We start from the raw sequence: 15,451 nt of genomic DNA on the forward strand, positions 1-15,451 counted from the left end.
CACGTGATTCTCCGCCCAACGAAGAATCCTGGTGGCTTCCGCCATCGCCACCCTGCTTCTTGTGCCGCCCTGGCGGTTTACATGAGCCACTGCGGTGAGGTTGTCTGACTGAATCAGCACCGGTTGGTTACGAAGCAGAGGCTCCGCTTGACTCAGGGCGTTGTATATGGCCCTTAGTTCCAGGATATTTATGTGCGGACAAGCCTCCTGACTTGACCACAACCCTTGGAAGTTTCTTCCCTGAGTGACTGCCCCCCATCCTCGGAGGCTCGCATCCGTGGTCACCAGGACCCAGTCCTGTATGCCGAACCTGCGGCCCTCGAGAAGGTGAGCACTCTGCAGCCACCACAGAAGAGACACCCTGGCCCTGAAGGATAGGGTGATCAGCCGATGCATCTGAAGATGCGATCCGGACCACTTGTCCAACAGATCCCACTGAAAGATCCTCGCATGGAACCTGCCGAAAGGAATGGCTTCGTATGATGCCACCATCTTTCCCAGGACTCACGTGCAGTGATGCACCCACACCTGTTTCGGTTTTAAGAGGTCTTTGACTAGAGTCACGAGCTCCTGAGCCTTCTCCGCCGGGAGAAACACCTTCTTCTGGTCCGTGTCCAGAATCATGCCCAGAAAGGGCAGACGCGTCGTAGGAATCAGCTGCGACTTTGGGATATTCAGAATCCAGCCGTGCTGTTGCAATACTTCCCGAGAGTGTGCTACGCTGATCAGCAACTGCTCTCTGGACCTCGCCTTTATGAGGAGATTGTCCAAGTATGGGATAATTGTGACTCCTTGCTTTCGAAGGAGCACCATCATTTCCGCCATTACCTTGGTAAATATTCTCGGTGCCGTGGAGAGCCCAAACGGCAACGTCTGGAATTGGTAATGACAGTCCTGTACCACAAATCTGAGGTACTCCTGATGAGGTGGATAAATGGGGACATGCAAGTAAGCATCCTTGATGTCCAGAGACACCATAAAATCCCCCTCTTCCAGGCTTGCAATGACCGCTCTGAGCAATTCCATTTTGAACTTGAATCTTTTCAGATAAATGTTCATGGACTTTAAATTCAATATGGGTCTGACCGAACCGTCCGGTTTCGGTACCACAAACATTGTGGAATAGTATACCCTTCCCTGTTGGAGGAGGGGAACCTCTACCACCACCTGCTGGAGATATAACTTGTGAATTGCCGCTAACACTACCTCCCTTTCCATGGGGGAAGTTGGCAGGGCCGATTTGAGGTAACTGTGAGGGGGCATCACTTCGAATTCCAGCTTGTATCCCTGAGACACAATCTGTATAGCCCAGGGATCCACCTGTGAGCGAACCCACTGGTGGCTGAAATTTCGGAGACACGCCCCCACCGCTCCTGGCTCCACCTGTGGAGCCCCAGCGTCATGCGGTGGATTTAGCGGAAGCCGGGGAGGACTTCTGTTCCTGGGAACTAGCTGTATGGTGCAGCTTCTTTACTCTACCCCTGCCTCTGGCAAGAAAGGATGCACCTCTGACTTTCTTGCTTTTTTGTGATCGAAAGGACTGCATTTGGTAATACGGTGCTTTCTTAGGCTGTGAGGTAATATATGGCAAAAAATTTGACTTCCCAGCCGTAGCTGTGGAAACTAGGTCCGAGAGACTGTCCCCAAACAATTCCTCACCCTTGTAAGGTAAAACCTCCATGTGCTTTTTGGAGTCCGCATCACTTGTCCATTGCAGAGTCCACAGGACCCTTCTGGCAGAAATTGACATTGCATTTATTCTAGAGCCCAGTAGGCAAATGTCCCTCTGGGCATCCCTCATATATAGGACAGAGTCTTTTATATGCCCCAGGGTCAGTAAAATAGTATCCTTGTCCAAGGTATCCAGTTCCTCAGACAGATTCTGTCCATGCTGCTACAGCACTACACATCCAGGCCAACGCAATTGTCGGCCTCAGTAGAGTACCTGAATGTGTATAAACAGACTTCAGGATACCTTCCTGCTACCTATCCGCAGGATCCTTTAGGGAGGCCGTATCCTGTGACGGCAGGGCCACCTTGTTAGATAAGAGTGTCAGAGCTTTGTCTACCCTAGGGGAGGATTCCCAGCGCATCCTGTCCGTTGGCGGGAAAGGGTACGCCTTAAGTAACCTTTTGGAAATCAGCACTTTCCTATCAGGGGAATCCCACGCTTTTTCACATAACTCATTTAACTCATGTGAAGGGGGAAAAGTCACCTCTTGCTTTTTCTCCCCAAACATATAAACCCTCTTGTCAGGGACAGGGTTTACCTCTGATATGTGCAATACATCCTTCATAGCTATAATCATGTAGCGGATGGCTTTAGCCATTTTAGGCTGCAATTTTGCATCATCGCCATCGACACTGGAGTCAGAATCCGTGTCAATAATTTGGGATAGTGGGCGCTTCTGAGACCCTGACGGCCTCTGCCCTGTAGGATCAGGCATGGGCTGAGACCCCGACTGTCCCAAGGTTTCAGCTTTATCCAACCTTTTATGCAAGGAGTTTACATTATCATTTAACACCTTCCACATATCCATCCAATCAGGTGTCGGCGCCGTCGGCGGAGACACGTCATTCATCTGCCCCTGCTCTGCCTCCACATAGCCCTCCTCGTCAAACATGTCGACACAAGTGTACCGACACACCACACACACAGGGGATGCTCTATATGAGGACAGGACCCCCACAAGGCCTTTTGGAGAGACAGAGAGAGAGTATGCCAGCACACACCCCAGCGCTATATAACCCAGGAATTACACAGTAACTTAGTGTTTACCCAGTAGCTGCTGTATACATGATTAATGCGCTAAATTTATGTGCCCCCCCCTCTTTTTACCCTCTTTCTACCGTGAGTCTGCAGGGGAGAGCCTGGGGAGCTTCCTCTCAGCGGAGCTGTGGAGAGAAAATGGCGCTGGTGAGTGCTGAGGAAGAAGCCCCGCCCCCTCAGCGGCGGGCTTCTGTCCCGCGATTTTCTGTAAAAATAATGGCGGGGGCTCATGCATATTACAGTGCCCAGCTGTATATATGCTGCTTTTTGCCAGGAGGTACTCAATTGCTGCCCAGGGCGCCCCCCCCTGCGCCCTGCACCCTACAGTGACTGGAGTGTGTGGGTTAGTGTGGGAGCAATGGCGCACAGCTGCAGTGCTGTGCGCTACCTCATATGAAGACAGGAGTCTTCTGCCGCCGATTTTGACGTCTTCTTGCTTCAACCCGCCGGCTTCCGTCTTCTGGCTCTGCGAGGGGGACGGCAGCGCGGCTCCGGGAACGGACGACCAAGGTTAAGTTCCTGTGTTCGATCCCTCTGGAGCTAATGGTGTCCAGTAGCCTAAGAAGCGCAACCTAGCCGCAGTTAGTAGGTTTGCTTCTCTCCCCTCAGTCCCACGTAGCAGAGAGTCTGTTGCCAGCAGAAGCTCTCTGAAAATAAAAAACCTAACTAAAATACTTTCTTAATAGCAAGCTCAGGAGAGCTCACTAAAATGCACCCAGCTCCTTCCGGGCACAGATTCTAACTGAGGTCTGGAGGAGGGGCATAGAGGGAGGAGCCAGTGCACACCAGTAGTACTAAATCTTTCTTAGAGTGCCCAGTCTCCTATGGAGCCCGTCTATTCCCCATGGTCCTTACGGAGTCCCCAGCATCCACTAGGACGTTAGAGAAATATATATTGTGTTTCACTAAAGCGATCATAGGCTTCAAAATACCCAAATGATTCATTTATACTCCAAAACCCTGACTCCCTAATATTATAAACTTCTAAAGCATATTTAATGGCATCAAAACTGTATTTGTTGCAATTAAAAATTAGGAAAATACATCCCACTCAACACTGATCATGCACAAACCATATATGCCAATCACAGAACACCTAAGGAAAAAAAAAAAAAAAAATCATGCTCCTCCTACTATCTATACTGTACCCCAAAATGTGAGAATGGCATTTCCTGCTCCTGGAATTAGATTATACTTCTGGAGAGTTATTACTGTTCTAGTCACATCTGTACTTACATGTAATGTTTGACCATGTAAAATGATACGAGAATAAAATACATACCGACTTCGGCAGCTCATCTGCATCTGGTGGCTGCAGTTTGAATTTCTTCCCATCAGCACCAGTGAGAAAATCTTTTTCTGGGTCAAACTTTAAGGTACCAGCTATTGATAAAGCAGTGACTATCTAGAAATAAATAATATGTAAAAGGGATTTATTAGAAGTTAAGACCTCATTAACTAGACCGTTGCAGTTTTTAAAAATGGTTTTGGGAGGATAGATGGCTCCATCATCAACCTCTCTAGAAGAGAACAAAATTTAAAAGCATTTGTGCAACCAAACTATGGCTTTCCATCTGTGTATTTCACAATCTTACAGGTAAGAGACATGGTCATTCAATTTGGTCACATATGAATGGACAAAATCAGATCTGTAGGTTTGCATTTTTTTTTTTTTTTTTTTTTTTGGAGCTGTTGGATCATTTCTGGTTTAAACTAGTTTAGTCTGCGAATGTCTACACAAAGATCAACGGCAATCATTTTAAATTCACATTTTTATATGTCGCTAAAATAATTTTGGGGCAACTGCCTGACCATCACTGCGTGTAACCAGCTTCAATATGGAGATTAAGCTCTAAAGGGCCCTATACACGAAAGAGATGTGTGCTGAGCGATGCGGGGAGGACGGGGGGGCGCTCATTTCACCCAGCGGGTGAAATGAGCGACGTGCTAGATTGGCCTTGATGGTGCACCCAGTAACCACTCCACACAAAACACTGATAGCCAGTAGGAGGTGGGGGTTGCACAGTGCTGCAACTACCCCCATTTTAATACCTAGAAGTTTGGTTTATTCCTTGTTTGAAAAGGGTGGGGCTCCCCTTTCAAACTAAGCCCATTTAGAAGCCATTTATGGTGATTAGACCACTACACTATGTAAATCAACTCGGAACGACCACCCTGATGATCGCTCGCCGTTTTTGGCAGCCGTGCAAACGCTATGCTGCCTTCCACGAAAGGATCGCGGAGCGGCTGCATAGTTTTTTTGTGCAGTTTTAGAGTAGCTCAAAATCTACTCAGCGCTTGATGACTTCGGACTGTTCAGTTCCTGTTTTGACGTCAAACACGCCCTGCGGTCACCCAGCCACGCCTGCGTTTATCCTGGCACGCCTGCGTTTTTTCGAACACTCCCTGAAAACGGTCAGTTGACACCCAGAAACGCCCCCTTCCTGTCAATCACTCTGCAGCCAGCAGTGCGACTGAAAAGGATTGCTAGTGTGAAACTACATAGTTCGTTGTAATAGTACATCACGCGTGCGCATTGCGCCGCATGTGCAGAAGTGCCTTTTTTTGCTGAACGAATGCAGCTAGCGATCAACTTGGAATGACCACCCATGTCCACTAACTCCTTTTAACAAAGAAAGGAAAGTACCTCTGGGGATGTGACAAAGGCATGAGTCTCTGGGTTTGCATCATTCCTTCCCGTGAAGTTTCTGTTATAGGAGGTCACAATGGTGTTCTTCTCTCCCTTCTTAATGTCCTTCCTGCATGGGATACAAGTAGGGCGTCAATAACAAAAAAACTGTAAAAAAGATTTAAGGCAATACTGATCACTTGGATAGCAAAAAAAAGAATAAAAAAAAAAAAAAAAAAAAAAAGGAGGGGCTGAACTGAAACATACCTATCCCACTGTCCAATGCAAGGTCCACAAGCATTTGCAAGCACTAAACCTCCCACATCACGAAGTACAGTGGCCTGTTGACAATAGAAAGCAGGACTTTTTTTTTTTTTTTTAAATACTGCGAAAGGAACTACAAATATTAAATATGGATTAAATGTAAGGGAATTTATGGTATAAAAGGCAAATTACTGCACTACTGTTAAACATTCCCTCTTAAAGCCAGCACTCACATAACCATCTCGCTCGATGGTGGCTCTAATTTGTTCAGAGCCTGGAGTTATGGTAAACTGGGATTTGCACTTCAGTCCGTGTGCTAAAGCCTGTCTGGCAACGGCTGCAGCACGACCCATGTCCTCATAGCTGGAGTTTGTACAACTGCCAATCAGACCTAGAAAAACGATGAAAGGGATATTCATTTAAAAACCATTCAATTAAACCTTTTTTATGTGCTTTTAAAAATATATTTGAACAGCCTACCAACTCTGATATCCAAAGGCCATCCTTTCTGTTCTGCAACAGTTCCCACCTCAGACACCAGTGTGGCTAGGTCTGGAGTGAAAGGCCCATTTATGTATGGTTTTAGCTGTTGGAGATAAATCAGACATTAAACACCCATTAATACCAGGCTACAAAGTATTAAACCTCAACCAAAAACCAGCAGACAAAGCAGTGGTGTCCCCCCAGAACCTAAGCAAGGTTACCGGACACCAAGCCTAACTGTTGGATTAACAGTGGCATTGCCAATTTAATCCATTTAATGAATTAGCTTCACTATTATTAACCATTTATCATCTAGTACTAATATCCTCATCCACTTGTTTTAATATACCAATAACACTGGGGAAAAGTCAGAGATACTTGATCTAATAGTTCAGCTCTAGCAGAGTGCACCTACCTCATCCAAGTTAATTTCAATCAACTGGTCATATTCACAGCCTTCATCTGGTACCAGATTACTCTTGAACTCATCTGCTAGAGATGCAATCTCTGAAATATAGAATAGATATTGGTTACCAAATTATACAAAAAAAAAAAAAAAAAAAAAAAAAAAAAAGGTATATATTTTTACAATAAGAATACCCTTACTATAAAAAAATAAAAATAAATAAAAAACTTATCCCCTACTGTAAATAAGGTTATTCGAAGGAGGGCCTAAGAACCCTTAGAAAATTCTCCCTCCTGCAACAGCTCCTTATCCAGATGGAAGGGAAAAACCCAGAAAAACAAACCTCTACTCTCTCCCTTGGGATGTACAAGGCGGCCAGGTTCTGAAATAGACTTCCCTAAGAGTCATCATAAAACGATTCCACCTGATCAGCTACACTAAGCCTTAACCCTCACACAGCTTCACAGAACGCACCTGCTGGGCAATTCTGGCAAATATTTTGAGGGCATAAAAATTTTTTTTGGGGGGAAAGGATCACAAAGTAGAGTCAGACAGGAGCCCAAAGAACACATTAAGATGTCACAAGTATGTTGTCAAATCTCCAATTACTTCCTTTCAATATCTATGGGTCTAGGTATCCGAGAGGCTTTCCCATATGAGAAAAGATCTATGAAAGAGGTGGATCATAGATAAGGAACAGTTGATCACCACCTATTCCCACAAGCACTAACAGGACCATAAAAATAAGATTTTACTCACCGGTAAATCTATTTCTCGTAGTCCGTAGTGGATGCTGGGAACTCCGTAAGGACCATGGGGAATAGACGGGCTCCGCAGGAGACTGAGCACTCTATAAGAAAGATTAGGTACTATCTGGTGTGCACTGGCTCCTCCCTCTATGCCCCTCCTCCAGACCTCAGTTAGGATACTGTGCCCGGAAGAGCTGACACAATAAGGAAGGATTTTGAATCCCGGCTAAGACTCATACCAGCCACACCAATCACACCGTATAACTCGTGATACTATACCCAGTTAACAGTATGAAATATAACTGAGCCTCTCAACAGATGGCTCAACAATAACCGTTTAGTTAGGCAATAACTATATACAAGTATTGCAGACAATCCGCACTTGGGATGGGCGCCCAGCATCCACTACGGACTACGAGAAATAGATTTACCGGTGAGTAAAATCTTATTTTCTCTGACGTCCTAGTGGATGCTGGGAACTCCGTAAGGACCATGGGGATTATACCAATGCTCCCAAACGGGCAGGAGAGTGCGGATGACTCTGCAGCACCGAATGAGAGAACTCAAGGTCCTCCTCAGCCAGGGTATCAAATTTGTAGAAATTTTGCAAATGTGTTTGCCCCTGACCAAGTAGCAGCTCGGCAAAGTTGTAAAGCCGAGACCCCTTGGGCAGCCGCCCAAGATGAGCCCACCTTCCTTGTGGAATGGGCTTTTACAGATTTAGGATGCGGCAATCCAGCCGCAGAATGCGCCAGCTGAATTGTGCTACAAATCCAGCGAGCAATAGTCTAGAAGCAGGAGCACCCATTTTGTTGGGTGCATACAGGATAAAAAGCGAGTCAGTTTTCCTGACTCCCGCCGTCCTGGAAACATAAATTTTCAAGGCCCTGACTACGTTAATTTGAACTCATCCGGATGCGGTAAGCGGTTTCCACATTGAATGGTTTTCCGAGTGTGCTTTAGAGAGCGGTAGACGGAGCCGCTGTAGAGCACACTGGAAGACTTTTTCCAACATATAAAGCTGTTATCCATTTGGAATATAAAGTGCTGGAGCAAGCAGCACATTTATTATTATTTAAAAATCTAACAAAGGATAAGTGACTCTCCGGAATAAACAACTTCTGAGAGAAGTGAAATATCTGCAAAATTATTTTAAACACAAATTGATGAATCCATTGCTCTAAATAGAAGGAGCTTTTGACTATCACTTGGAATTCATTATTGCATTTAATGGACTGTAAGCTGGAGGATCCCATTTTTTCATTTAGTATTAATTGCATATATATATTCAATATTACTGTTTCTTTTGTGCAGTTTTAATATCATTAAATATTGTTAATATAGTCTGCTTGCGCTCTCTATATTCTCGTTTTTTGTTGTCTTTGTAGGGTTGCCAATACCCTATATTTTTTGAGAGCAGCATGTCAGCTTAGGCTCTTAGAGGCGCCTTTTTTTCTTTTTGGGGTTTACATGGGCGACTGCCGTGATGTTGTCTTATTGGATCAGTACCGGTTGGTTTTGAAGCAGGGGCCTTGCCTGACTTAGGGCATTGTAAATGGCCCTCAGTTCCAGAATATTTATGTGTAGGGACGACTCCTGACTTGACCAAAGTCCCTGGAAATTTCTTCCCTGTGTGACTGCCCCCCAGCCTCGAAGGCTGGCATCCGTGGTCACCAGGACCCAGTCCTGTATGCCGAATCTGCGGCCCTCTAGAAGATGAGCACTCTGCAGCCACCACAGTAGAGACACCCTGGTCCTTGGAGACAGGGTTATCAGTCGATGCATCTGAAGAAGGTCCTTGCATGGAACCTGCCGAATGGAATTGCTTTGTATGAAGCCACCATTTTTCCCAGGACTCGTGTGCAGTGATGCACCGATACCGTTTTGGTTTCAGGAGGTCTCTGACTAGAGATGACAGCTCCTTGGCTTTCTCCTGTGGGAGAAACTTTTTTCTGTTCTGTGTCCAGAATCATCCCCAGGAACAGTAAGCGTGTGGAAGGAACCAGCTGTGACTTTGGAATGTTTAGAATCCAGCCATGCTGTTGTAGCACTTCCCGAGATAGTGCTACTCCGACCAGCAACTGTGCTCCTTGGACCTCGCCTTTATTAGGAGATCGTCCAAGTACGGGATAATTAAAACTCCCTTTTTTCGAAGGAGTATCATCATTTCTGCCATTACCTTGGTAAACCCCCTCGGTGCCGTGGACAGTCCAAACGGTAGTGTCTGGAATTGGTAATGGCAATCCTGTACCACAAATCTGAGGTACTCCTGGTGTGGAAGGTAAATGGGGACATGCAGGTAAGCATCCTTGATGTCCAGGGATACCATGTAATCCCCCTCGTCCAGGCTTGCAATAACCGCCCTGAGCGATTCCATCTTGAACTTGAATCTTTATGTATGTGTTCAAGGATTTCAAATTTAAAATGGGTCTCACCGAACCGTCCGGTTTCGGTACCACAAACAGTGTGGAATAGTAACCCCGTCCTTGTTGAAGTAGGGGTACCTTGACTATCACCTGCTGGGAATACAGCTTGTGAATTGCCTCTAGCACAGCCTCCCTGCCCGAGGGAGTTGTCGGTAAGGCCGATTTGAGGAAACGGCGGGGGGGAGACGCCTCGAATTCCAGCTTGTACCCCTGAGATACTACTTGAAGGATCCAGGGATCCACCCGTGAGCGAACCCACTGATCGCTGAAATTTTTGAGGCGGCCCCCCACCGTACCTGGCTCCGCCTGTGGAGCCCCACCGTCATGCGGCGGATTTTGAAGAAGCGGGGGAGGACTTTTGTTCCTGGGAACCTGCTGTGTGTTGCAGCTTTTTTCCCCTACCTCTGCCTCTAGACAGAAAGGACCCGCCTTTTCCCCGCCTGTTTTTCTGGGGTCGAAAGGACTGTACCTGATAATACGGCGCTTTCTTAGGCTGTGAGGGGACATGGGGCAAAAATGCTGACTTCCCAGCTGTTGCTGTGGAAACAAGGTCTGAGAGACCATCCCCGAATAACTCCTCACCCTTATAAGGCAAAACTTCCATGTGCCTTTTCGAATTTGCATCCTCTGTCCACTGCCGAGTCCATAAGCCTCTCCTAGCAGAAATGGACAATGCACTTATTCTAGATGCCAGCCGGCAGATCTCCCTCTGTGCATCTCTCATGTATAAGACTGAGTCTTTTAGATGCTCTACGGTTAGCAATATAGTGTCCCTGTCTAGGGTGTCAATATTTTCCGACAGGGAATCTGACCAAGCAGCAGCAACACTGCACATCCACGCTGAAGCAATAGCTGGTCTCAGTATAACACCAGTGTGTGTATATATAGACTTTAGGATAGCCTCCTGCTTTCTATCAGCAGGTTCCTTTAGGGCGGCCGTATCCGGAGACGGTAGTGCCACCTTTTTTGACAAACGTGTGAGCGCTTTATCCACCCTAGTGGGAGTTTCCAAACGTGACCTATCCTCTGGCGAGAAAGGGAACGCCATTAGTAATTTTTTTGTAAATCACCAATTTTTTATCTGGGAAAGCCTACGCTTCTTCACACACTTCATTTAATTCTTCAGATGGGGGAAAAACTATTGGTAGTTTTCTCCCCAAACATAATACCATTTTTTGAGGTACCTGGGTTTATATCAGAAATGTGTAATACCTCTTTCATTGCCTCAATCATATTCTAGAAAGAGAAAAGAAGACTATCTTGGGGGCACTCTTTGAAATATAAATAGGGCCAGATATACCCTTAGGTATCGTTAAAATATAACCTTTAATTGTATCTTTAAAATTAATAGGAATTTGAAAAGGAAAAATATATAAACACACACACAGGTTTATTCATATACACCTTGGGATCACTTGTCTATCACAAGGAGTTCAAAGAACACTGATTGCTCACTATGGAGCTTATTGGCTCAGAGAACACTGATTGCTCACCGAGGAGCTTGTTTTAATTATTTTTATTCAGATTTTTTTTATAACCAATTATGATCTCTCACTGTTTAAACAACCATATCATGAATAGGTATTGATTTACCGAACGTCAGCTCCTATATTCTCAAACACATGTATAATTATAAAAAATCAAAATTTGCCCAAATGGTATATACACAGTGTTGAGAGAAGCAGAATGCCCATCATATTTATATGGTATCTTATGCGCTCATTAGTAGCCCGACATTTATAGTTGGTATAGAGAGAAAAAAGGAGAGAGTAAAAAAGATGATCAGTATGCCATGGTACATTGCTTCTACTGTCTCACCGTCATGAGCTCAAGGTTTTTGTTAGCTCAGCGGCCGGTGGATGAGAGGGCAGCGACCTTGAAATTTCTGACCAGAAAGAGGATAAGTGGCCGTACTGCTTTCCCTGTTAGAGCGGATGGAATGTCTCGATATCCTAGGACATTGCAGGACACTGCACCGCAATCCAGGGATGAGTGTTAACCGAAATTGAGTACAATTCCTGCCTGTTTAATTTTCAGGTAATTGCAGGGAGATGATAGGGAGTGGTTCAATGTTAAACCAGTGCCGTGCACATTCTCACATAGAAATGCATTTATCAAAAAAGCCGTTCTCCACACAGGCTATTAGCAAAGTACTTTCCCAAATTTATTTTCAGGTATACTTTATCGGTATACTAATATTGTTAGGCTCACTTAACATAATTCATTATTTTCTCTAACATTTGACCATAGGTCACTGAACAATATGTGTTGGGCTAAAAAGTAGCAGCAAACCCAGCTAGAATGAAAAGTTTTCATGACCGCAAACCCAGTCCAGCCGCTGAGATCTCTTTTCGTCATGTACTCTGGTCACTAGGACCGGTGCAGCGGACGGCAAATATGAAAACAGCAGCGCTTCGGGTATTACTGGCCGGAAAAAAGATTAGTAGCTGTGCTGCTTTCCACGTTAGAGCGGTTGCAGCGCCTTGATATCATAGGACAGAGCAAGGACGCTGCACCACAATCCGTGGATGAGAGCTAGCTGAAAATAGGAAGATTACCGTTCTAAAGGCAGCAGGACTTCTGGACGGAGCAGCGTATGTTGGTTGTAGGACCAGTGATTCTAACTTTCACAAGGCGACATTGCCATGCTGATTCCAGCTGTGCCAAAACGCGTTTTCACCCATAGGCTTGCTCACTTCACTGCACTATCTGGCATCCAGTGAAGTGAGCAAGCCTATGGGTGAAAACGCGTTTTGTCACAGCTGGAATCAGCATGGCAATGTCGCCTTGTGAAAGTTAGAATCACTGGTCCTACAACCAACATACGCTGCTCCGTCCAGAAGTCCTGCTGCCTTTAGAACGGTAATCTTCCTATTTTCTGCTAGCTCTCATCCACGGATTGTGGTGCAGCGTCCTTGCTCTGTCCTATGATATCAAGGCGCTGCAACCGCTCTAACGTGGAAAGCAATCAGTGTTCTCTGAGCCAATAAGCTCCATAGTGAGCAATCAGTGTTCTTTGAACTCCTTGTGATAGACAAGTGATCCCAAGGTGTATATGAATAAACCTGTGTGTGTGTTTATATATTTTTCCTTTTCAAATTCCTATTAATTTTAAAGATACAATTAAAGGTTATATTTTAACGATACCTAAGGGTATATCTGGCCCTATTTATATTTCAAAGAGTGCCCCCAAGATAGTCTTCTTTTCTCTTTCTAGAATATTTGGTTTTCTGACTCTGGGGAGCAACACCAACCCTGTATTATGGTGAATCTACCAGAGTAATCATAGGTATTTGGTTTTCTTTAAAGAATTAACCCCCCTCGTGTGTTCATTTTGTGTGTAACTGTGTCATCCAGGCACAAACAAGGGGGTATCTTGTTGCGGATCATCACAAATGTTTCTTCCTATTGCCTCAATCATGCAACGAATGGCCCTAGTGGACATTAAATTTGACTCATCGTCGTCGACACTGGTATCAGTATCCGTGTCGACATCTGTGTCTGCCATCTGAGGTAGTGGGCGTTTCAGAGCCCCTGATGGCCTTTGAATTGTCTGGGCAGGCACGAGCTGAGAAGCCGGCTGTCCCACGTTTGGCATGTCGTCAAATTTTTTATGTAAGGAGTCGACACTTGCACGTAATTCCTTCCATAAGTCCATCCACTCCGGTGTCTGCCCCGCAGGGGGTGACATCACATTTATAGGCATCTGCTCCGCCTCCACATAAGCCTCCTCATCAAATATGTCGACACAGCCGTACCGACACCGCACACACACAGGGAATGCTCTTAAAGGAGACAGGACCCCAACAAAAGCCCTTTGGGGAGACAGAGAGAGTATGCCAGCACACACCAGAGCGCTATATAATGCAGGGACTAACTGAATTATGTCCCCTTATAGCTGCTATAAGTTATACTGCGCCTAAATTTAGTGCCCCCCCCCTCTCTTTTTTACCCTTTCTGTAGTGTAGACTGCAGGGGAGAGCCAGGGAGCTTCCTTCCAGCGGAACTGTGAGGGAGAAATGGCGCCAGTGTGCTGAGGGAGATGGCCCCGCCCCTTTTTCGGCTGACTTTTCTCCCGCTTTTTTATGGATTCTGGCAGGGGTAATTACCACATATATAGCCTCTGGGGCTATATATTGTGGTTATTTTGCCAGCCAAGGTGTTTTTATTGCTGCTCAGGGCGCCCCCCCCAGCGCCCTGCACCCTCCGTGACCGGAGTGTGAAGTGTGTATGAGGAGCAATGGCGCACAGCTGCAGTGCTGTGCGCTACCTTGGTGAAGACTGAAGTCTTCTGCCGCCGATTTTCCGGACCATCTTCATGCTTCTGGCTCTGTAAGGGGGACGGCGGCGCGGCTCCGGGAACGAACACCAAGGACGGGTCCTGCGGTCGATCCCTCTGGAGCGAATGGTGTCCAGTAGCCTAAGAAGCCCAAGCTAGCTGCAAGCAGGTAGGTTCGCTTCTTCTCCCCTTAGTCCCTCGTTGCAGTGAGCTTGTTGCCAGCAGGTCTCACTGTAAAATAAAAAACCTAACATATACTTCTTTCTAGGGGCTCAGGAGAGCCCCTAGTGTGCATCCAGCTCGGCCGGGCACAGAAATCTAACTGAGGTCTGGAGGAGGGGCATAGAGGGAGGAGCCAGTGCACACCAGATAGTACCAAATCTTTCTTATAGAGTGCCCAGTCTCATGCGGAGCCCCGTCTATTCCCCATGGTCCTTACGGAGTTCCCAGCATCCACTAGGACGTCAGAGAAACACGTAAAATATCATCTATTACCGGCTCATATGGGGCTCTCCATATCATACAGCCCCTTACCAGACCACTTTCCTGGAGGTACTGGGCTTACAAACACTGATTGCTGGTACTGACACTATTCTACTGCTGCAACGAAGCCCCTTGCAGAGTCGCTACGCAGTGGGTATGGTGGCTCGCTGCGCTAGCCACAGATTCTATTCCCACTCTATGGGTGTCAAGGACACCCATGAGTGGGACTAGTCCCTGTTAGTCGGCATACCAACCGGCGGGATATTCAGGGTTAGTGATCTCAGCGTTGGTATTCTGACCGGCAGTCTGTCACATAACTGCATCCCCTTTAGAGGTATACAAATGCTAGTGTGTACCTTATTGCTTCTACAGTGGTGTGCACATTAACTGGGACAAAGTTATACCCCTTTCACACCGCAGCTTGTACCCGGTAATTTGCCATTTTTACTGGCTTCCTAAACGGTTCGAGCTGCGATGTGAAAGGGTCACCTTCAATTTACCGTTTACAAAATACCGGTATTTTGAAACTGTAAAAAAGCAGGGTCCTACCTGTTTCAGACCAGTTTAATTGTGCAGTGTGAAAGGGTCTGAAACGGTATTTGCAAGCCCCAGAAGGTGATAGGCTGTCTCCATGTGTGATCTCACCAGGCAGAAGCAGGAAATAAACATTTAAAATGACAACCACTGTTTTGTATGGGTGAAACAGGTTCAGTGTGAAAGGTACCAAAACAGTAATGAAATGGTAATATACTGGTTACAACATGCGATTTGAAGGGGGTTTAACTGCTCAGACCCGTTTTAAGAACAGTTTAAAGAACAGTTTCAAATGCAGGTTTTGCCATGTGAAAGCAGCATAAGTTTGCTTTTATCAGAATATGGTAAATACTGTTTACTTGAAATAGTATGTGCTCCCAAATGTGGCCTTATGCAGACAAATACTGGTTTCAGCTGCTCCAGTCAAG

General features: G+C 45.9%; 1 protein-coding gene across 1 annotated transcript in view; it reads right to left on the bottom strand.

The window, feature by feature from the left end:
• Nucleotides 1-15,451, bottom strand: part of ACO2 (aconitase 2) — a 215,320-nt gene that overhangs the window by 101,693 nt on the left and 98,176 nt on the right. The window contains exons 7-12 of the mRNA XM_063940467.1: nucleotides 6,562-6,653; nucleotides 6,144-6,249; nucleotides 5,897-6,054; nucleotides 5,667-5,740; nucleotides 5,418-5,529; nucleotides 4,053-4,175 (exon numbers count right to left, since the gene is read on the bottom strand). Coding sequence (XP_063796537.1) covers nucleotides 4,053-4,175; nucleotides 5,418-5,529; nucleotides 5,667-5,740; nucleotides 5,897-6,054; nucleotides 6,144-6,249; nucleotides 6,562-6,653 — 665 coding nt within the window. The remainder of the gene's footprint in view (nucleotides 1-4,052; nucleotides 4,176-5,417; nucleotides 5,530-5,666; nucleotides 5,741-5,896; nucleotides 6,055-6,143; nucleotides 6,250-6,561; nucleotides 6,654-15,451) is intronic.

The sequence above is a fragment of the Pseudophryne corroboree genome, chromosome 9, assembly GCF_028390025.1.
Source record: "Pseudophryne corroboree isolate aPseCor3 chromosome 9, aPseCor3.hap2, whole genome shotgun sequence".
In the NCBI taxonomy this organism is placed as follows: Eukaryota; Metazoa; Chordata; class Amphibia; order Anura; family Myobatrachidae; genus Pseudophryne; species Pseudophryne corroboree.